At 44.7% G+C, this 23,485-nt stretch overlaps 1 protein-coding gene across 1 annotated transcript in view; it reads right to left on the minus strand.

Moving 5' to 3' along the window:
• CACNA1C (calcium voltage-gated channel subunit alpha1 C) overlaps nucleotides 1-23,485 on the minus strand; it is a 2,189,932-nt gene that overhangs the window by 438,456 nt on the left and 1,727,991 nt on the right. The window contains exons 30-31 of the mRNA XM_085652198.1: nucleotides 1,127-1,210; nucleotides 486-569 (exon numbers count right to left, since the gene is read on the minus strand). Coding sequence (XP_085508324.1) covers nucleotides 486-569; nucleotides 1,127-1,210 — 168 coding nt within the window. The remainder of the gene's footprint in view (nucleotides 1-485; nucleotides 570-1,126; nucleotides 1,211-23,485) is intronic.

The raw sequence follows: 23,485 nt of genomic DNA on the forward strand, positions 1-23,485 counted from the left end.
AATGGCATCTGTGCACTCATAATTTTAAGCTGCGCCACAGGAAGATATAGCAATCTTTAAAATCTCCCAGTGTAAGATGGGGGACCGCTATTCAGCCAGGACTCCAGAACCACAGCTCACTGCATCAGCCATGAAACCACATCATCTTCCAATGTGTGGGTGGCGGTATTCGCTCAACGCAACTCCCATCGCAGGATTTTCTCTGCAGTGGGTGTATTTGAAACTCTCCTTTGCCCTCGGCTCCATCCTGCTATACAGTCTCACACATGGCAGGTGAATTGTGAAGGAAAGAGACGATGCAACAGTCAATTCCTAACGTGTCCCGAAGTATAAAGAAAAAAAGGTCATCCCTACACAAACAAAAAATAAAATAAGAGGACAAACTGAAAAATGGATAAACTAAAATTAAAAGAAAAGTCAACTCAGGGAAAGGACAAACGGGGTGGAGGTGCAGGCACAATCATGTACAGATGCCGGTTACTTACGTTCACCTCGGTGATTGCTATATCAACAACGCTACCCACAACAATCAAGGCGTCAAATGTATTCCATGCATCACAGAAATAGTGCTGCATGTGGCAAGAGGAGCCGGGGGAAAGGGGTGGGGGTGAGAGAGAGAGAAAGGGGGGAAAGGAGGGAAAAAGAAAAAAAAAGAAAGCATGAAAGAGGGCAGAGTAGAGAAATAAAATAAGAAAAGAAAGAGGTTATGTGGGCATATAACTCAACTCTTACCACTGTATAGTACCAGCTGCTGCTGCTGCTCAGACCTTTTTTTGGTATTTTTTTTTTGTGCAACATTTCATGGTGGGCACTGAGAAAGCCTGGCTTATCGCAACGTGACCCTGAGAAACACAGCTACCCTTGTCGGAAAGGGGGGAAAAAGTTAGCTGCTAATCCAACTCTGTGGCATTTCATTGCAGCCACATGGGTTGGGCGGAGGGACCGAGACCCCTAGGGGGGAGGAGGAGAAGGAGGACGACGACGTAGCAGAATCAGTGGAAGCATGACCAGGAAAAAAAAAGATCAGGAGAAAGAGAGGTTGAGAGAGTGTGAGAGAGAACCAAGGAAAGAAAGAGAGGTTGGGGTACGAGAGTTTTTTTCCTGCAGGTAGTTCAGTTATACTCACATTGGTCTCACTCAGAATGACGTCTATAATGCTGCCAATTACGATGAGGAAGTCAAAAACATTCCAGGGATCACTAAAGTAACCCTACATAAGGAAGGGGGCAAGGCAGGGTGAGGGATTAAAAAGTAATGTTAGACAGACAAAATAAAAATCTGCAACAATACCATCAGCATCATCAGCAGCAGCAGCAGGGCCACCGTAGAGCACAAGTTTATTTGGGAGGCCAATGTAACGTTTATCTGGGCTTCTATCTTCAAACCAGCTGCAGCGTTTTCCAAAACAGGAAATGGGCGTTGGGAAATTGGTTGCAAATAGCATTTGAGTCACCATATCTGATTAGGTCTGTACATAAAAAGGTAACTGTAAAAGACACAGATATATCGTTCTTAACTTCTCAATCGAGAGGGCCAAGACAACTCAGGAAAAGCATGAGGCCATGGTTCCGAACTCGGGTGACTGTGTTGTGTTCTGAGAAATGGCAAGGATTTTAATTACCGCCATATTCTGGTTTGTAAAATGGAAGCCCAGGGCATTGTAACATGTTCTCATGTCCTGGATACAAAGGGTTACGCCAAAATTCATAAACAGCAAGCCCTCTTGTTAGCTGTCTGAAATAAAAACACATACGGGACTTAGATTAGTTAACTCAATCCTGCCCATGCCTTATCGTTTGGAACAGCATGGCTTTAAAGGCTCTAACCCAGCACACTACTAGTCTTGCAGCACTTGTGTTTTGGAAGAAAATACAAATAAAATTTATGTTTGCTAGGGCAGACCTTAGCAAACCAAGAGTATTCAAGTGTTTACAGGTGGAAACCAACTTACTCATCATGGCTGTATTCCTGACCTTGCCCAACTGACTGTTCCACCACGTGATTGGGCATAAGGCAAACCAGGCCCAAAGTTAGTTCATTCCCATATTTACAGGGATCCCTCATTCAGACATGCATTAACCTTTATAAACATGTTAAGAAATAAAAACATTGTAGGCAAAAGTCGAGAGGAGACTACACATGCTTATTGAATTTCAACAGATTCAAAACGATAAACATTATTCGAGGGTAGTCCTAATTTTTTTAACCCAAGCTTGGTGCATTGATTACTATGTAGTCCCTTAACACCTATAAGAATAATACAGCTCCAAGAGCAAGGGTGTATTGTAATGAGTGTTGATAAAACAGGGCTCATCTGCAAATACTGCCATGACAAGGAGTCCCCTAGGATATAGGAGCCAACAGTGGAGCAGCCTGGAAACCAAAACATCAGCAATATTTCCCTTACTCAGGTTCAAGACACTGACTCAACAATCAGGGTGTGGTGTGTAAAAGTTTAGAAAGGACAAATGTGAAAGCGGCTTTAGCCCAAAATGGATGTTTGTCAGAAAGACATGGAAAGAAGAATCCCTTTCCTAGCCCTGAAAATAAGGAAAGAACTAGTGAAGAATCGCCATAGGTACTGTATGTCACAGAAGCACTCCACTTCAGCCTTTACTGTTAATTTTACCATCGAGTACCAGTGAGATGGCTAGGGAGCAGATGAAGCACATTTTAGAAGCATGCCACCTCACCCTGTTCTATGACGTGCAAAATAAAAAAAATGTTCGTAAAGACAATCCCCAATAATGAACTCCCAGCATCTCTTGTGTACAATATGAGTACAGATCCATATTTCAGTCCAAATACAGGCTGGCACTGTGATACAACAGCAAACTCTATGCACCACTGAGGCCCCAGTCACTCTCAAGCAGATTTGATGAACATGTCCTGGCTACAGCAACTTCTGCTGCTACTATCTATGTTCCATTCAGACGAAGGCAAGTCTCAGCCTCGTTCCAACAGTAACAATTTAGCCATTAGACATTGCATTTCTTTACAAAATACAATGTCAACAAGACTACAAAAGAAATTTCCCGATTTATGGTGATTCTGTTGTGTTTTTCAAATACTAATCCTCTCAGAAATTAGACAAATGTATGCTTTTTGGTGAGCTGGCACACAAACCAGGTACTACGAGGTTTTCCCACCTCTGACCAGAACCAAACATTGCGATTACTGACCACACATTCAGGAAAGTACAATCGGTGGGATAGTATGCACAACAAGGTTAAAGGTTGGGATCTAGGCAGCATAAGTAAAGAAGCCCAGCATATCCGGATTTGCGCTAGGGCCTATCATAAATATAACGTGATCAGACACCATCAAGAGTGATATCAAAATAAAAAAAGATGTCACATTTTCCCCCTCCTTTTTAGGTCGTGCCTACTGTATGCTGTAAGAGATAATATGTGCTTACCAAGAACATAAAGGGGTTTGGAGCCTGCTGTTTGCCTACCATTGGTTGGCTTTCCTGTCACGGTCACTTGCATGCTCCTTATTGTGCCCCAGCTTGTTAATCATGTGTTTGTTCCTCCCATGGAGCATGCACTGTCTCTTTACCATCACTTTGATTGGCTGGCTTCCATGCTTCCACTGCTGACTTTTCAAATACTACTTTTTTATGGTTGAGCATTCTATGAGTGCATTGTGTGTCTCTCCCATGTACTTCTCTCCTCCTGTACTGTGTTGCTCTTTGTCATCCGTGTGTTTCACCGTGACCCCTCCACGTTGCACTTGCTTGCTGGTCTTCCCACACTGCTTTCTCACCCATGTGCTTCTTCACACCCCCACCATCTTGCTCTTTCACCTGCTGCTTCTCCTCCCACCCCTGCCTTCTGTGTTGTGTTGCTTCCCCCACTCGCCCGTTGTTTCTCCACCCCTGTATTCCCCGTTGCTTCTCCTGTCACCTGTTGCTCCTGCCCCCATGATGCTTAAGCCCTCCTGTTTTATCCTCCAACCCGCTTAACAAACACTCTTTGGTATCTGTCTAGTTACCAATCAAACTAAGATCGATAAATAAGCAGAAACAAATACACCTGTGTCCTTTTGTAACCATATGCACCTGCAAAATACAGTGGGTGGTCGCATCAAAAGCTTTTTTTTAACCTTTAGCTATGCTGTACAGCATCAGAGATGCTGGGCAACATAGCTAAAAATCATTGACAAAGCCAATAGGTCCCAAAGGCAAGACCGATTTGGCTTTCGCAATGGTTGGTTAACCTTGGGAGTATTATTGACATTTACACTAAGATGTGTTTATTTGAAAAGATTAACATGCTGTTGCAATACAGTCGATCCAGGTCTTGTTTTGTGTAATTAGAAATACATTTTTGCACCGTAACACCATCTTCAGATCACGCAGCTAGCAGCAATAGAGAGCACTCTACCCTGGGGCGAGGAACTGCCATGCTTCACAATAAGAATCAAGGAACATACTGCGAGGAAGGGAGCAGTATCAGCCTAAACCTAGGAAGTAAATCTGACCGTTCATACCCTTCTTGGACTCCCTAATGGAATGTGCAAGTTTGGCGGCCACCGCTGAGGAGGTCTGTCACCTGCCTCATGCTTTCTTCACCTGCATTAGTAAGATGCACCACGGGTGGCCTAGGTGTAATCAGGGGACGTTCGTTCCAATGGTGCAGCAGGTGCAGTGGCACTGGGACCCAAAGGCCTGACGGGAACCCTGAACAATGATTATTTCTGTATTTAAGAGTACAAACAGCAGACTTGGTGCCCATTTCCTTCCTTGCACTAGAGCCATGACACAGTGGCTACGCCACTGCTCGTAATGCACTACTTGGATGGTACAAGGTGAAATTCACATAGAAATTGGGTGGGGATTTGGGGAAGAGCATAGTACGCACTGATTTCAAGACAATGTGCCTCTCTGGTAGGCGACAGAATGAGCCTATTACTGCTGAAACGAGATCCTAGCACTTAAAATAGCAAAGATTGACAATACCTGTAGTTTAAGGATGTCACAGTCCGTTAGCTCCTACTGGCAGCTGGCCAGAATTACACATCATTAAAATTGAGGTGTTTTTTTTAAAGGGGAGAAGGAGTTGATGAGATTGGAGCAGTTGGGGCAGTAAACGTATTTATTGGCTGTTACTCTGCAGGCAGTGAGAATATCCGCGTCCACTCACTATCTTTGGCAAGCACAAATCTTTGATTTGTATAATGCCTCTGAAAACGAAGCAGGCAGGAGACTATAACCAGCGTCAGACTTGGACAGAAGATAGGCCCAGTGTCAGACCAGACAGCCTTAAGGTGGTCTTCTCCAAACGTTTTGCCAGCCGCCCTCCATTTTTCTGAAAGTATTTTTGCCGGTTTTACGACTCTGTGCACTTTTCCACTGATGACCAGTGCTAATGTGCTTGGGTTCTCTCCCCTAAACATGGTAACATTGGCTTTTCCAAAATGGCATACTTAATTTATCATAAGTCTCCAGTAAAGTGCACTACATGTGGCCTGGGCCTGTAAATTAAATAACACTAGTGGGCCTGAAACACTCATTGTGCCACCCACTTACGTAGCCCTTTAATCATGGCTTAGGACTGCCATTGCAGAACCTGTATGTGCAGTTATGTGCAAGGTAACCCTCTTGCCAGGCCAGGCCTAAACCTCTCCTTTTCATATATATAGATCACCCCTATAACAGGGGAGGGTGCTATGTATTTAAAAGGCAGGACATGTACTCTTATGTTTTACATGTCCTGGTAGTGAAATACTCCCCATTTTGATTTTACTACTGCAAGGTCTATCCCTCCCATAGGATAACATTGGGATTACCTTATTACATCTTTTAAGTGTAATCCCCAATTAGGAAGAGATAGACTTTTTAAGTTTAGTGCATAAACCCGCAATTTAAAATCCCAACTTATGGAGGAGTTTGATTTTACATTCAAGTTTAGCAAATGCCACTTTTAGAAAGTTGGCATTTACTTACTTTAACCATTTGGTGCCTTCTGCCTGTCTCTGGAATATATGTCTGGAGTGGGTGACAGCGGGCTTCCTGCATTCCCTCTAGACAGCCACACACAAAGAAAGGATAGGTATGCCTGAGTGGTCATCTGCATGCAGATGGGCCATCCTGAGCAGGGAGGGAGGAGCTGACACTTTCACCTGAAAGGGCTGTGCACTGTACCCGCACAAAGGACTGATTACCCCTTATAGTGTCTGAAGCCAGGGCAGGAAGGGAGAACCTCTGTGCACTTCAAAGCTTACTTCTAAGTCTCCCCTACTTCAAAGTCACCACTAGGTATAAGTACTGGACCTATGGAACTACCATATTAGTACACTTCTGGACCTATGACTACTCTGCCAGGAAGAGCTGCTGTGCTTTTGAAAGGACTACTACTCTGCTGGACTGCTACTATGCTGGACTCTACCTTGCTGAGCTCTTGCCTTGCTGAGCTGTCCTGCTGCCTGCTGTTCCCCTGCCTGGGTTTGAGGGACTAGACAGGCATTCCTTGAACCCAGAGTGACTCCAGGAGGCTTGCCACATGTTGCCTAAGTCACATGGACACAAAAGACTTAGAACCCTCCTGTTCTAACCCTTGGCTCATCTGCTTGTGAGTCTATCATGCCAAGAGGTGTCATCCCAGTCCTGGACCCTTGGAAGTGGACCTAGGAGTTTGCTCCAGTGGAATCAATGCATCACCGTTGTTGCGGGAACCGGACCGGTACATCGCACTCTGAACCACCGCATTGCATCTGGAACCAACACCTCGGAACCAACACATCGCCGCCACTGCATGGAGAAGATCAACACATCTCCCCCCAGCGTGGATTAACCCGACGCATCGCCTTCAGAACACCGCACTATGAATAGGCACTTTGCTCAATGGAACTGATGCATCTCTGCAGTTGTGTGGAGAACTACAGTGCAGCACTCCTAATACGTGGGGATCATCTCGATGCATCTCGTGCTGCAAAAAGAATTAAATACTTTGCTCAGTGGGCCCTGCATGGGTCCTGTAGCCGGTCTGCGCTCCATCATGGGCGGCCTGAACAAATGACTCTGACCCGGTCCAGCGCAATCAATCAACTCTTTGAGCGCTATTTGCTTCTAAGCACTATTTTTGCATTTAATCTGTAACAATTCATATCTCGACTTCTGCACATTGGATTTTTATTGTTTTGGTCTTATTTTATTTATAAAATCATAATCTATTTTTCTAACTTGGTATGTAGTATTTTTGTAGTGTTTTCATTGTGTTAGTGTTTGAAGTGTTGCACAAATACTTTACACATTGCCTCTTAAGTTAAGACTGACTGCTCTGTGTCAAGCTACCAGAGGGTGAGCACAGGGTAATTTAGGTTGTTTTGTGACCTACCCTGACTAGGATTGTGGTTCCAGCTTGGAGAGGGTACATACCTCTGCCAACCAGAAACCCAATTTCTAACACCTGGGCACCAAAATAAAAGTGGTCTCCATTAGTGAATTAGATAGCTAAAAAAGTAGCCCATGTTTGCAAACCGGGGCAGTTTTGAACCTGTAAAGAAACGCTGTGTAAGTGTATTGCGAGGTATGAAAGTGCATGAATTTCAGCTTGCTGCAGTCAATGTTTGTAGTAATATGAAACAGTGGCGGCTCGCACAGGTACATGCGGTGAGGTGGTGGAATTCGAGATACGAAACGCTAGTGAAAAGTAAAGAAATAAAACCACGTACCTTGCGCTCACTGCATCACTGAGTTGGTGATGCAGCAAGCACAAGGTAAGTGGTTTTATTTATTTACTTTTCATTATCTCGTCGTATGTCGGCTTCCACCCGGCCCCACTGCGCTTACCTGTGCGAGCCGCGATTGATATCAAATGAATCAACATTAAAAACCGGCCCAGCAGACCATAAAACAGGGTCACACACTGGCCTGTCAGATCAACCCTTTGGACACTCCCTGAGTGCCCTATTGGCCAGTCCGACCCCGGCTATATCTGAAGTAGTTGTTGTAAGAAGCCCCCCTTACCTCTTCAAGGGCTGACCAAACCTAATCCAATTCTGCCTGCCTCTCGCCGTCCTCTACTCTATGCACAAGCGGGAAAGACCGGAGGTGTTTCACTTGGGAGGCGGCACGCTCTTTAAGATCTTTTTTTCCCAAGCACATCAGAAATGATTAATCGTTACTTTGATACATCAAGCCCCGCTTTGTGCTGACCCTTTTTTTTTTTTTGCAAACTCAACGTAAAACAGGAAGGAAAAAACAGAAACCCTCGCCATGAACAAAACAAATAAAGAGCTGTTCCTTTTTTGATTATTTTGCAGGTTTGGGATTATTTGACCTTTGGAGTTTTTGGAGCTCTGTGTTATTTCAGAGGGATGAAGTATAGATTCTACCCAGCTTGTAGATATTTTTGGCCCAGGCTGGTCACAGGCCTCTCTACTGCGGTTCCCAGACCTACCTGATACTCTCCCAGGCTGTGGCACATTGAGCTCCACACTCAGCTGGAGAGGAAGTGGGTACAAGTGATGGTTCTTGGAAATATACATTTTAAGAGACAGAGCAGTCTACGAAACAAACATGACTTGAAAATATCTTCTCATACATGACTCTTTTTTACTTTCAGTAGCGCTATCAATATAATTTAGTATTCATTAAGTGAGATGGAAAGTGTGCCACTGAGCCGGCTCACCTGGCACTACGATTTCCACAGGTTTTAAGGCTCATGCCTTGCCCAGTCTGACAAGCACTTTACCTTTTTCATAGAGAACTGTCTTGTCATTGCCAACGAGAAATAAAAAATGCACGGAATTTAATCTATTTTTGCAGCCAAATTAATTACATAGGCAAGAACCTACCGTTTGCTGGTTATTAATAAACTGTGACGTAAAGAAGCAGTGTAAATTACATTAGTTCCTTTTCTCTATACATAAGACTAGTTGTTATATATACAAGCAGGTAGTTGTTGAAATAGGACGGTTAGACTTTATCTTGGCTTGATTTTGCACAGAATGTTGTTCGCATGTTATCATTGCGACTTTTGCACAGTTAAGGGCTTAATAATTTAGTATCTTCATGTTTTTATTCATATATTTATATATGCAACATGTTTTTTTCTATGTATCAATCATGCATTAAGCCCAACATATTTATAATATAAGCTGTGACACACTATATTTACAAATCAAATTTTAACTTCTTAATTTTAGAAGGTTAATCTGTATAGATCGTGAAATTTGAATCGCATTTTTCGCATTTGTGCAGTCATATGAAATCATAGCCTATTCTGATGAATTATTATGTGAGCTAAACGTGCATGTTTAGAAAACAGTCTTTTTATTGCAAGAATACATGGTGCCAGTGTGTCTTCTATGTTAATTAATCACGTGTTGGCAACACAATGACACAGATATATATAAAAAATGGCAAACAGCGTTTATGTTGACCTGTGAGAAAGGACACAAGGTGTCCGAAACGCGTCAGTCTTGAAGATTGTAATAAATTAAAACCTGCCTCATATTGCTGGGTTAGTGTTAGTGTTAGCAAGTCATTTGACTGAAAAGGCTGAAGAACTAAGTGAACCAGAATTGTTAATATCAGGAAACGCATGTACTCTTAAATCGATCCTGCTTCAGACCTATTCCTACGACATTTTCCTCGTACATTCTGCAAAAGACCTCAGTTGGTGTAAGGCAGCTTTTTAAGAACCAAACTCTCCGTGTATCAAGAGAGTGGTGGGATATAGTAGCAGTAGTAATAGATCATCATGGTGTAAGGAATCTCCCATAGTACTTCAACCAGGACCAATACGTCTGAAAACCACACACTGTTGAACCGATCTGAAGCCATCAGCATTCATTTCGATGATATTTGTATGTCTGTGATGTGGACAATAGAAAAAAAATTCTGACCATGGGAAAAAGGTTGTTTCCCAAAAAACAACTGTACTAGCCACGCAGTGCACTTTTCACTATTGATATTTCCAAGTGAAGCAATTATCTTTTCAAGAAAATTCCAACTGTGGGAAATCATACACGCCACCTTGTGAGAAACATGATGCAACCTGCTGAGACCCTCTACATCCAGAATATGTTTTCCAAACAGGTTGATAGCCAAGTGGCATATACCAGGACCACATCTACATAGCTAAACAGCACAAAACAAGGGGGTGTAAGTCCTTTGCCTGCTTGCAAATGGAACATCAATCAGCTTGTTCGTGTAGATAAGGACCTTCTTTACCCCAGGTTAGGATAAAGGGTTTCTGCATCAGGAATGTGGTTTTAAGCTCCACGTTTTCAAATTATGAAACCTTTTCGTCCCTTTGAAAGTCCTATACATCCAATGACCCAGATGCCATTCGCTGCTGTGTGCAAAAGGTGAATGGTGAAAGATGCATTTTGGAAGATAGAAGAGGACCCCAAATGACAGGTTTTCCTCTGAAATTCATGCTTTAGGAAGTGACATAATCCAGAAGCGTTGCAGATCCTTCTCTTGACCTTAAGAGCTGACAAGTTCAAGCTTTATCTCCGATATTACCATGAGAGCAACTGGGATGCATGAGGTTATAAGGTCAGCACCCTTCGTTTCTATCATGTTGTAGGGAGACCCTTGTATTATAAGTGGTTCACAGTGAGCCACAGTACAGGTAAGTTGCAGTGGGAGAGCAGAATAGACCCATCTTCATGTGTAGAAGAGCCACGGTGAACTGAATCTTTTCAACAGGATCCAATGGCGCACAGGCCTAAACTCACTGAAATACTCACGCCCTTGATGGGAGATGGTGTGCTTAATCTAGTCATCAAAATAGGGATAGATGTGGATCATCCGATTTGTCCGATATTTAGGGATGTACATAATTTATTCATGAGTTCACCAGAAGAACACTCTTTTAAAAGCCCTTGCAGAAAAGACCAGGTGGTTTTAAATATGTCTTTTAGAGGGATAGCAGGGCAGCGCTGCTACTCTTAAGCTGTTGCTTGTGGCTCTCTAGACTGATTTAGAAAAGGTAATAACTGATCTTCAAAAGTATGGGTATTCGGATTTTGATAGTTTTAGATGCAGATAGTTGGAATGCCTCATCACCCTAAAAACAATTGAAGTACATACTGTTGAGGTAGATGCCGTTTAGCAAGGTAAATTGACAAACACGTTTTAGTCACTGCACCCACTTTTCAACTGGTGAGTTCTTCATCAGTGGAAACACACGAGAAATGATAGGTATATCAATCAATCCTTTCTGCCTGAGGAAGCCACAAATACATAGGCAGCACCTAAACGTGAGTGGCGATGTCTAGAGCCATGCATCAAGTACTTATCTCAGTCTGATTACATGTCACACTCAGAATCTTACATGCCACCTCACAACAGGAGATGAAAATAACAGTGTGATGGTCCAGGAGCATATCTATTTTGCACTAGATCTTGTTGCAGCAACTGGCCAAATGGTGCATTGAATCTGATGCAGTTACCTGATACATGTTGGACTTATTGGTCCCGAAGGGGGCATGTACAGGCCAGCGGATTATTAGCTATGTCCATCACCATCATAGATAATTTTGTGCACAATAGTGAACAGGCATAAAGGCAGACATTGCCCGGGCCTGGAATCATTTTTCCAGAACCTCAGCAGTCATGAAAGGGGAAAAAGCTAATACTAAATGTTCATCGAGATTTTCACAATGTCATCTGCATATAATATGTCGCGGACAATTCACAAAACAAGTAGTAAATCTTCACCTGTAAAAGTACTCCTATGAATGGTTGCAGAATTTTGCTTTGTTTTTGTTTTGTTTTGTTTTGTTTTGTTTTGTTTTTGTTTTGTTTTGTTTTGTTTTGTTTTGTTTTTGTTTTGTTTTTGTTTTGTTTTGTTTTGTTTTGTTTTGTTTTGTTTTTGTTTTGTTTTGTTTTGTTTTGTTTTGTTTTGTTTTGTTTTGTTTTTGTTTTTGTTTTGCGTTTTTGCTTTGGTTGCAGAATTACTCTTTTTTTTTTTAATTCACACACATTTCCACTAGTATGCATGTGCACGTTCCAGGCATAATACTAGTATGTCAGGCAACGTATTTCCTGAACTCCCACTTACCCAAAGGATGCATTAAATAGTGTAATCTATGCAGCAGATCTGATGTGCAAATACTTTTTTTTACTTTCATGGAGAAATATTTTCCTTGTGATGAAATGTTTTCCTCTAGATCTCCTCCAAGTTTCAAGGTGATCAGTACCACGTCCCTTACTTGAAGGGGAGTTACTCCAGTCGTATGCCGGAGTAAATCTTTGACCATTGCTGTTGCAGCTTGATACAGGCATTTGGTACCAGAGGAGCACCAATACTGGAAACTTTATGCTCTGATTTCTAGGGCACAGCACCTTTACAATGCACCTTAGGTATATGCTACTGTTACCTTCTCTAATAGCTTGTTATGCAATTTCTATTTAGGCCAATACTAGGAGTTCATCAATTTGCTGGCTGTGACCAGTGCAAAGGAGGCAGAATCTGTACTGATCAGATTTGAGAATATTGGCTATAAACAATTGAAACAGAGCACAGCAGATGTAAAAGTAGAGCACGGGAGAAGGTGTCCTTTGGAAACAAAAAGAAAAAAGTAAGACACTCAGTGGAGGAAAGCACGCACCTTCAAAAGTTCCTGTAGACGAAGAAAAGCAGACTTACTAAGGCTGAGTGCATAAAAAGGGTCTTCATTGTGCTGAGGCCTCAGTTTTCTAAATGTGCCTCGGCACATACTTCAGTCCTGTCTATTTGGACTAAGCATGCCTAGCAAAGGACTGAAGAGGCTGAGACAATACTGGCACTCTACTGACCAACTATGACCTAACTCCACGAGACCAAACATGATGACATGTTTGAATCTACAGACTACAGTAGGGTTACACCATACTTACCTTTTATTCTAAATATAATGAGAAATGCAGATCGGACACAAATTTATAAATAAGGGGATTCACAATAAGAATAAAAGCCGATTGCTTTTGACATATCCACTGTTTCGCCACTTCTTAAACCAATAGGTTTTAAGTTTGATTCTGTATTAGGCATAGACATACTTGCCAATCTTTTAGTATTTCAAACCGATTTGATGGGCACATCAGGTAATTTCTGACATTCACATGCACTGAAGTATGACCACGTTTATTTCATAGAAAATCCAAGGACAATACTCCTATGATTGGAACAGAAAATGAGACACTCTCACACCATTACAGATTTTGTAAGCTTGGGCAAATGTATTGGCAAAAAAATGAAGCAGCTAAACCTGTCCAGCTTTCATTTTGTCGGGATAGGTGGCACTGGGCTCGTTTGTGGTGAAGCTTTGTAAGTCAGAGCAGGATAATGATGGGCCTAACCACTTTATGGATTTTAGAATGAATGCATGACCATCAAACATGCTTGCTAGAGTCCTCTATGTGGAAAGTAGAGCATGTGTGGAGTAGTTATATGTCTAGCTTGAATAAAATATCTCAGGCAATATAAGACGTCATGTACTGAACTGCTTGGGTTTCAGTCACAGAATCCTCACCATGTCTTGCCCTTGATAAATACGGACTATCCTGTTTTAAAAGGCTGTTGCTAAATTGCCAGCTGTGGATGTTCCATGTGTTAAGATAACATATGGTAGCATAGCAATGGTTCAACATAGTTTTCAGATATTTCAAGTACCTCGGTTTAGTGGTGAGCGGGGAACTACTTCCTTTGGACAAGCCAGACTACATAATTTCTAGACAATATTCCCCATAAATAGATTCCTGCTCATTTGAATAGTTTAGGTTTTTTCGACCTCTGATCACAGAAAACACACATTGACAAAATCAAACTGGAAAAAGAAATAACCCGGATAGAGCCTGAAGCTGCAAAGTTAGTTCTGTTTATCAGGACCTGAGCAGGGTCGACATTGTGTACCATCTGCAGTCTTATATCATTCTGAATATGGCTACAGTAAATGCCATCTAAACAGGGAGCTTTCGCAGATGAAGGAAGTTTACCGTATACCCACCACTAGTTCGCACACCTGTCTCAAGAGTATCTTTATAGTCATTTGCTTTTAAAATAATGGGTATTCCAAAGTTTGAGCAAAACAAAGGTACTGGAGGATGCACAGATTTTATATGGAGAAGAACAAAAAAGATTTTCCTTCTGTATGTAATGCAGAAGTTCAAACTGGCTGCTGTGATTGTTGGGCTGCAGTCCGCACTGGAGTTTAATGAATTTAGTCAAATCTCCATAGGACATGGCTCGAAGAGAGAGGGAGACAGATGGAGAGGAAGAAAGGAGAGGGTGTATCTTTGCTTGCCCCGTTCGAGGTTTAGCACTATTTATTTACTGTACAACAAGTTTGTTCAAATGCAGTTTGCCTAACTTGTGGCTCATAAGAAGGCCTAGAACATTTTGCTAATTGAAGCCTTCAACAATTTCTAGTAGGTGTTGAAACAAAGTATTTGAGACATGTTTGCAGGTGGAAATATGCCAATGGGTTTGGAAATTGTAATGGTATCACTGTGGGACAGAATCTAGGGCAAGAGTAGAGGTGCGAGGAGACAGGAATAAGGAAGAGGGTTAAAAGAAGATATTAATGCATAAGAAGGTGAGCAATGAGATGATGATGGACACGCAATTTAATCAGACAAGGTAAATAGGAAGTTGTGTTTTGCAGATTTGTAGAATGCAGTATCACCTGGTAGTGTCAACTTAAGGATTTTAGGGGCCCCGGGCAAAACGTGCTTTAGGGCGTCCTTGTTCTGTACAGTTGTGTATGTTATAGCCGATTTTCTGCTAATTCAAACCCATGATGCCAAACAATATTGAATAATATGTTACATGCTGAGATGAAGAAATAGACGGATGGGCGATAGACAGAAAGTTCACTTTCCCAGAAGGTGCCTGGGAAGGTGGGGGTCCTGGGCAATTGTCCACTTTGCCCATGCCTTAAAACGTCTCAGTCACCCCAGAGGAAATCCTGGTGCTGAAACTGAAGACGAAAGGCAGGATGATAAAATAAAGATATGATTCAGCAAGAAGAGGTTGTCAAAAATATGATGTGAAGATGAAGAGAAAATGGGTGGTAAAAGGAGGGATCAATCTTGTGACATAGGAAACGGAAGTGAAGGCAAAAGGGATTCGAAGAGGACTTCAATTTTAACAATAGAAAACGGTAATTAGCGTGTTGGGAGTGGGAGGATGCCATCAATGCATGGACTGTACTAAAAGGCATCTGAGAATTAGCAGAAGTAAGTGGACATTTGAGGATGGTGAAATGAAACAAAGCATGCAGAGAGTAAACATTTGGAGGGAAAATCTTTCTTAAAAAAAAAAACTATAAAGGGATAAAGCAATGTTCAATGTATAGGCGTCAATCTCTGTATGCAACAATGGAATAACGTTTGTTCTATATCAATATTGTCATCAATAAAAAGATGTATTTTAAATAAAAACTATATTTCAGGTGTCGTAATTTAAGAAGATGCACTTGAGAAATTCGCAAGTGATGGTATATTAACGTTTGGTAATTAAGGTACCGCAAATGTTAGTAAGAAAGTATATTTTTTAGATCTGGCATCTGCCACTTCAGTTTCACCCATGACCAGAAGACCCTATTCGAAGTACAAACAGTTTGGACAAAAAACAACTGAGACAGAATTGTTTGTCAATGGAAGCACATTGGTATATATGTGGGTGGCGTGACAGTGTGCAAGTAAAGACTGTTGTGGGCTGAGCTGAGATGCTCGATGAGTTTTGAATTTTTAAGCTTGGTAACATGAGATACAAAAATAACACCTTTACCCAGCTGGACTAATTCATTTGTGCTCTTGCTGTGTACATCCTGGCAATGAACAATGCAGAACATAAGAAAGAAAAGAAGAGAGAGATCTCATCAAAGAATGGCTCCTATCCTAGAAACAGAACAGAAATGTTAGGAACCAGTACCAGAAGCGTCCAAAGCAGGACCAGTTGAGTTACTGACACAGCAAACCAATTAGATCTGCAAAAAAGCCAGTGCAATCACAGAAAATTCTGCATCCATTCACCCTCAGGAACAAATCTAAATAGATAAATGGAATAATAATGAAGCGTTAGATAAGGATGACGTGGCCTCTGCGTGGTTTCTTTTTCCAGGAAAGGGAAAAGGCTAGGAAACAGGTCTGATTGAAAGATTTGTGGTGAAGAAATACCTGCAGTTTCCAGGGAAATGCAGCAAATCGGCCGTCAGTAGGATTAGTGGTAGCTATTATCAATTGTTGAATCACCACTGCCATACTGCAAAAAAGAAGCTGACAGTTATCCTGAAAATAGCAGATTCGTAGCATCTGCTGGTAACGGAAACGCTGATTGTACATTGCTGGCCATGTCTAAATCCAACCATACATCTCTGTGGTTGATGGTTGATATCTCGCCAAGTCAAAGAGATCATTTATGAGATGTTGCATTGAGTTTCGGTGTCCAAGAACTGCCCTTTCGTCCCTTCTGAATCTCAAAACGTCCCCCTACTCCTCCAATCTATCTCGTAAGTCTTAGGGAAGAGTCGCTCACTTGCATCCAATTCAAAATTGCTGGAGAAATACTTTTTACTGAAATGCATTGACAGCGATTCAATGTTCAAGAATATTGTACAAAAACCCTTACATTTTCGGGACACATTAGACAGCACTTCCATGCGCACAGAAGATTTCTTGACTTACTTTAATGATGTCATAATTTTTATAACATATGCATCAATCAAACTGATTGATTTCAAATCATTCTGAATGATTTCAAAACACATCAAGAAGTATAAAGAGATGGGTGTCCTTCAAAGACCCTCACGTCCTGCACCTCGAATGTCAAAATTAAGACTGTTACAAAAGCACCGGTAATCCTTAGCCCTCAGCATGGTTAGTTCGTGTATCCCATAAATGGCTCTCCCTTTCAGATAAACAATATAAAAAATGTAAGGTTAAGTCATTTGAAGTACTGCTATATGGGCACACAGCCATGATGGACTCAACAACTTAGAAATAGTTTAGATTTGTTGTAGGGCTCAATAGCCTAGACTGGCCTGCAGGCTCACGTATTGCAGGGTTGGGTGGTTGACTTTATGATCCTTAAAGTGATAGTGCTTTAAATAATTCCATCTGGCAAGGAAGTGCAAATAAATAGACATTTACATTTAAGACGACTCCAGACCAAGAGAATACAACTTCATTAAGTAGCGAGACCTGCAGCTGGTTTCTAAGCTGTGGCAAAACACATGCACAAAAATTGAATGTGCATGCCCTTAGTTAGGCTTGTCCCGCCTGTAGGAGAGTAGGGTCTGCAATCCTATGATCACCCAGATTTTTTGCTTTTGCTTCATTGGTTTACGACTTTCCCTGGCTGTGGGCCTGCCAATCAGACCCACAGCCTAGCTGTTCTCTCTCGAAATTAATACACATGTACATTAGGTGCATCCACTAATTGGAACTGGGCCGCCTTGTCAGTCCCTGTCTCAGCATACCACAGGTATCCAGGGCATCGGTGTACCCAGGGCCTACCAGGGGCTGCAGCATGTATTATGCCACCCCTGGATGGCCGCCCAAATTTGACACAACTGGCTGCACGACAGCTGGGGCAAGGTGGTGTAATCACCCGTTGCTGTAGGTGTAGTATTCCTATACCTAACCCTAAAATGGACACATGGATTCCTATCAGTCACTCCTATGGCAGGCCTTATCAATCCTGAAGGCAGAGTGCTGGGGATCATGTGGCACGGTGCTCTGGCGCGAGCTGAGCCCGTCGACGGCTTGCGGAACCAAGTCCTAAATAGCCGTTCCATGGTGACGCGGGCCAACTACCTTAAAATGCATTATAATCCTTGCGGTTATTTGCTAACTTTGGCATCGCATCACCTACACATGTCGAGTAAGGTGTCATACGAATTGGAATACGAACCCCTCGCCAATTCTGGCGACGGGGTTAGCATTCCCCCCTTTTAGAGGGGCACGACATGGAAGTAACCTTGAACCCCGGTTAAAGTTGACTCAAGCCTCAGCATCACAAAATGGATGCTGCCACCAGACACAAGTCTGACCTCCTGCTGCTGGGAGACCTTCCAGCGAAGGGAGCTTGGACAAAGGGTTTCCTGTCGAGGGCGGTGTTAGCACCATCCCAGACAGGGTTTGTGTATCCCAGGTAGGCAGGGCTGAAAGGAAGGTGATTGCGAGTGGCACCCCGGTGCTCACTGTGCATAGCCCGGCTCAAACCAGTTTCGGGGGCACACCAGCCCCTGAGCTGGGGCGAAGCCGGACAAAGGATAGGGGTGTAACCACCCCCCTCCTGGTCCCACCCATAGGTAGGACCTAGTCACGGGCCAGCCCCTTTTTCCTAGAATAAAGGTGGGAGCGGGTCCCCTTCCCAAATTGGATAATTCTGAATCTTGAACTACTTTCCACGAAAGGAACTCTTGACTTTTCTGAAGACTCTCCCTTGTGGCTAAGGAGTAGCCACCCTGCACCAGCAGGCACCAACTAAGCGCTTGCGGTTTGCTGTACGTCTCTCCCACGGATCAAAACTGCCCAGCTCGACGAGACCCGGGTTCCCTGCCATCTCTGACCTCTACCTACATCGTCAGCCCAGCTGAGATTCGTAGGTGTGACGAGACCTGCGGGACCGGCCATCTTCAGAACCTGCACGACGCTTATCTAACACGCCCACCGAGGGACCCTCGAGTGAGTGTACCTAGGGTTTGAGAAGCCCTAACCCTGAGCGGCTCCAGCACCGAAGTCCGCCTCCCCAGCATCCACGAGATCTGCGTGGGGGCCCTTCTGCTCCTTGCTGTTCACCGCGTTGTCCGACCACTCGCCGACCGGCTTGTGGCCCTCTTCACGACGCACCACGATAGTTCGTTTTTCATCACTGGTCTGGTTGCTCCAGACTGGCCCTTGCTCCCCTTCAACAGAGGAGTACCTCGGACCCTCCTGGTCCACTCCAGACGCCATCTTGACTCCCCCGCGTGGGTTTGCCACTGCCAAGACCTGCTGCCCCACTCCTGGGCCCAGCATCATCGACAGCAGACACCTTCGTGGGACAGCTCGCCCTCCATCCTGGTCGCCGCCGCGCCTCCTGGTCCGAGGAACTGCCGAGTCCGACGTCATCCACTCACCTGGTCGAGGTGACTTCAGCCGGTACCTCCCTGGTACCTACACGATCGCTGGCTAGCGGTTGAGAACTGAGTCCCCTCTGCTTTCAGGTTTCCTTCAACACCGATCCAGGCTTGGATCTCGCTGAAACATCGACACTGGTCGCCTACCAGCAACTTCTTCTTTCAGGCTCCTGAGACTACAACGAGGACTCCCGACATCTTGCCGAACCTCACGCAGCCGCAGCCTCTGGGCTAGGTAACTCGAGCATTTCGGTGCTCCATCGCAGGTTCGCTCTACAAGTGTCCAGTTCCTTTTTCGTTTAGTCCCACTGATCGGATCACTCCGGAATCAGTAACTCCAGACTCTAACCACTCGCATTTCACTGTTAGCGTAGATAGTTTCTCGTGCCCTTCGGGCATTTGTGTAAATTGTGCAACTGAAGTATTTTCTAAGAGTTTTGTAGTGTGCTTAGCTCCCTGACTCATAAAGAGCCAGGGTAGTCTTGTTATAAATAAATATCCTTTATTTTCATAACAACTTGTGTGGTGTCCTTTCACTCGACGTTCAAGGGGTATATGTGATGGTAAACAGCTGGCTTAACACGCCCTCTAGAGTTTAGCCTAAAGACTGCTCGTATCCACGCTACTAGGATAGCTGGTCTAAAAGGTTGACTTACAACCAATCATCAATAAGGGTCGTTTGGAATGATACACAGTGATCACTAGAATAGTGAGCACTACATATCAGGCCAACTTCTCACATTGGTGAGCAGCGGTTGGGATTTGAGCTTGCTGTTGTTTTACCACACACGTATCCTAAGAATATCAAAGTGAAAGATCACATAAGTACCCAGGTACATATAACTTAACTTAGAATACTCTGAGTTCTACTGAACCAGCTGTTGTAGCGTAACAGGGCTTAGCACACCCTGACTACAACTCTTAGCAAGGGATCAGTAGGTAAACAAATAGTGTAGGTAGGTGCATCACTTACACCTCACTAGAAGCATGTCGGTCCATAGAGAGTCTGCGGAGACTCCCTTAGTGGTCAGTGACCCTCCACAGGTCATGTCACGATATGCAGCTCTTAGCTTCAAGGAGATGAGACAACTGTGTGCCTCCAGGAAGCTAAACCAGGGTTCTAACCCTACCATTGCATTTCTGATAGGTCTCTTAGAGACGTACGATGCCAGGAGGTCCTCTAACACAGGTCCCCCCAATGCTGATGGGAACATGCCTCCCTTAGAGGGAACCCTTGGTGACCCAGACCTCGACCTCCATACAGAGGAGGAAGACGAGGAGGAGTTATCAGGAGACGAGGCAAACAAAGGTCCAGTGGTAGTCGGCAGGCTTACGAGGACCAACTTAAGCAGGCATGAGAGTGGAACTGGGGGAGCCCCGGGCCCACGCTCAAGCAGGCCTAACATTGGGAACGGACGAGCTAGGTCTCTCTCCAGAGGCTCTAACAGATCTGTTCGAACACATGTCTCTCAGGCATCTTCTCAGAGAGGAATGACGTCCCCTCAGAGAAGGGAGCATGAAGCGAAGATGAGGGAAGTCAATCTGAGGATCGAGCGGGAAGAACTTGCCCTCGCCAAAGAAAGACTTGCCTTAGCCCGAGAGCAGAAATTAAGTGGGTTAGATCCCACTGGTGGCAGCATTCTCCTTAGAGAGAAAGACAGGGGTATAGACACTAGACACCTGAGTAAAATAGTGCCCCCCTTTAAGCAAGGGGACGACATCCACAAGTGGATAACTGCTTTGGAGAGGGCCTGCACTGTCCAGTGCGTCCCCCAAAGTCAGTGGGCAGCTATACTGTGGCTCTCCTTTGAAGGTAAAGGTCGAGACAAGCTCCTCACTACTAGAGCTGAGGATACAAACAACTACCAAGTCCTGAAGAATACACTGATTGATGAGTTTGGCTTAACCACGGAACAGTACAGGTTGCTGTTCAGGGACACCCAGAAAATCCAGTCTCAGGATTGGACTGACTTTGTCGATTGTGCCACTAAGGCTTTGGAGGGCTGGTTGCTGGGTAGCAAGGTTACTGATTACACAGGATTGTACAATCTTATCATGAGAGAACAGATTTTAAACAACTGTCAGAACCAATTGTTGCATCAGCACCTTGTCGACTCGGATCTGACCTCTCCCCAAGAATTGGGAAAGAAGGCAGACAGATGGGTCAGAACAAGGGTCAAGCAGAACCAGACTCAGAACCAGGGTGGTCAGAAGAAAGCAGACCAAAAGGGTAGTAACAAGAACAAACAAAATGACCAGAAGTCTTCGACAGGCCCCCAACAAACCAAAGAGGGTGGGGGTCAGGCTTCACAGCAGAAAAAGAAGACTCCAGAAGGCCAGTCAAAAAGGTGGTGCCAATACTGTAAAAGTAAGACTCACCGGTTTAGTGAGTGCACCAAGAAAGGAGGGCAAACTCCTGCCACTGCAGCCCCTAAGGCACCTGCACCCCCTAGTACAGTCAGCAGTGGTAGTGCGCCTCCCAAGGCATTAGTTGGGTTAACCTTGGGAACCGAGGGGAGTGACGACTTAGTCAGCACGCTCACTCAGGCCGTCCTTGTCTGTACAGGGGATATGGATATGTCCCCTGATGCCAGTCCCAATACTTTGGGCAAATACAGACAGACACCTTTGATCAATGGAAAAGTGGCCCAGGCCTACAGGGACACTTGTGCCAGTGTCACCATGGTGACGCCTAACTTTGTGGACCCTGGACAGATCATGCTAGGTACCGATTACCTAGTGACCAATGCCAGCAACGTCACTACCATTCACAGTATGGCAGTTGTTGATTTCTCCTGGGGAGGGGTAAGTGGCCCGAAAAAGGTTGTGGTTAGTTCAGACCTCCCCGCAGAATGTCTGTTGGGCAATGATTTGGAAACGTCACAATGGTCAGAAGTGGAGCAGAGGACTCACATGGAAATGTTAGGCTTGCCAGCACATGTCCTTGCTGTGACCAGGTCACAGGCCAAAAGATGCCCCACTGAACAGGTGCTGGATCCTGGAAGAACGGACCAGACACCTTCCAAGAAAAGGAGCAGTAAGGGTAAGGCTTCGCCTTCCCCCTTGCCCCAGGTCGTGGATCAAGTCTCTGAGGAGGCTGACCTTAAAGAACTGAGGGAAACTGAGCCGAAAGAGCTTGAACCTGGTCAGGTTGAGTTTCTGGGCTCAGGGGGACCCTCCAGGGAAGACCTGGGGAAGGCACAGTTAGACTGCCCCTCACTTGAACCCCTCAGACAGCAGGCTGCTGCTGAGGCTGCAGGGAACGCCACAGGTACCCACAAAGTGTACTGGGACGATGGACTCCTGTACTCCGAGGCAAGAGACCCCAAACCTGGCGCGACCAGGAGGCTGGTCATCCCCTTGTCTCTGAGAGGTTTCCTTCTTACCTTGGCCCACGAGATTCCCCTTGCAGGTCACTTAGGCCAGAATAAGACTTGGGACAGAATTGTTCCACACTTTCACTGGCCCCACATGTCCGAAGATACGAAGGAGTTTTGCCGCTCCTGTGTCACTTGCCAAGCCAGTGGTAAGTCAGGTGGCACGACAAAGGCCCCCCTCATACCACTACCGGTGGTGGGGGTGCCCTTTGAACGAGTGGGGATCGACATTGTCGGAGTAATGGAACCCCAGACAGCATCAGGGCACAAGTTTATACTGGTGGTGGTGGACCACGCCACCAGGTATCCTGAAGCTATTCCCCTTAGGACCACTACAGCACCTGTGGTGGCACGGGCCCTAGTTGGAGTGTTCTCCAGAGTGGGCTTCCCTAAGGAGGTTGTCTCAGACAGAGGTGCAAACTTCATGTCGGGATATCTGACTGCAATGTGGAAGGAGTGCGGTGTCAACTACAAGTTCACCACACCCTATCACCCGCAATGCAATGGGCTTGTTGAGAGATTCAACAGGACCCTAAAAGGGATGATTCACGGACTACCTGAAAAGCTTCGGCGGAGATGGGATGTCCTGATACCCTGCCTCTTGTTCGCCTACAGAGAGGTCCCGCAGAAGGGGGTTGGCTACAGCCATTTTGAGCTTCTGTTCGGACATCCTGTACGGGGACCCCTTTGTTTGGTAAAGGAAGGATGGGAGAGACCTCTCAGAAAGCCGGCATCAAACATTGTGGACTATGTGCTCGGCCTCCGCTCGCGGATGGCGGAGTACATGGAAAAGGCATCTAAAAACCTTGAGGCGAGCCAAGAATTACAGAAAGCTTGGCACGACCAAAAGGCTGTCCTGACTGTGTACCAGCCTGGACAGAAGGTGTGGGTGCTGGAGCCAGTGGCCCCAGCAGCACTCAAAGACAAATGGTCTGGACCCACACGATCATTGAGCAAAAGGGAGAGGTCACCTACTTGGTAGACCTGGGAACTCCCCGGAGCCCCCACCGGGTGCTCCATGTAAACAGGCTCAAGGCATA

This window comes from Triturus cristatus, chromosome 4_1, assembly GCF_964204655.1.
Source record: "Triturus cristatus chromosome 4_1, aTriCri1.1, whole genome shotgun sequence".
Taxonomy (NCBI): domain Eukaryota; kingdom Metazoa; phylum Chordata; class Amphibia; order Caudata; family Salamandridae; genus Triturus; species Triturus cristatus.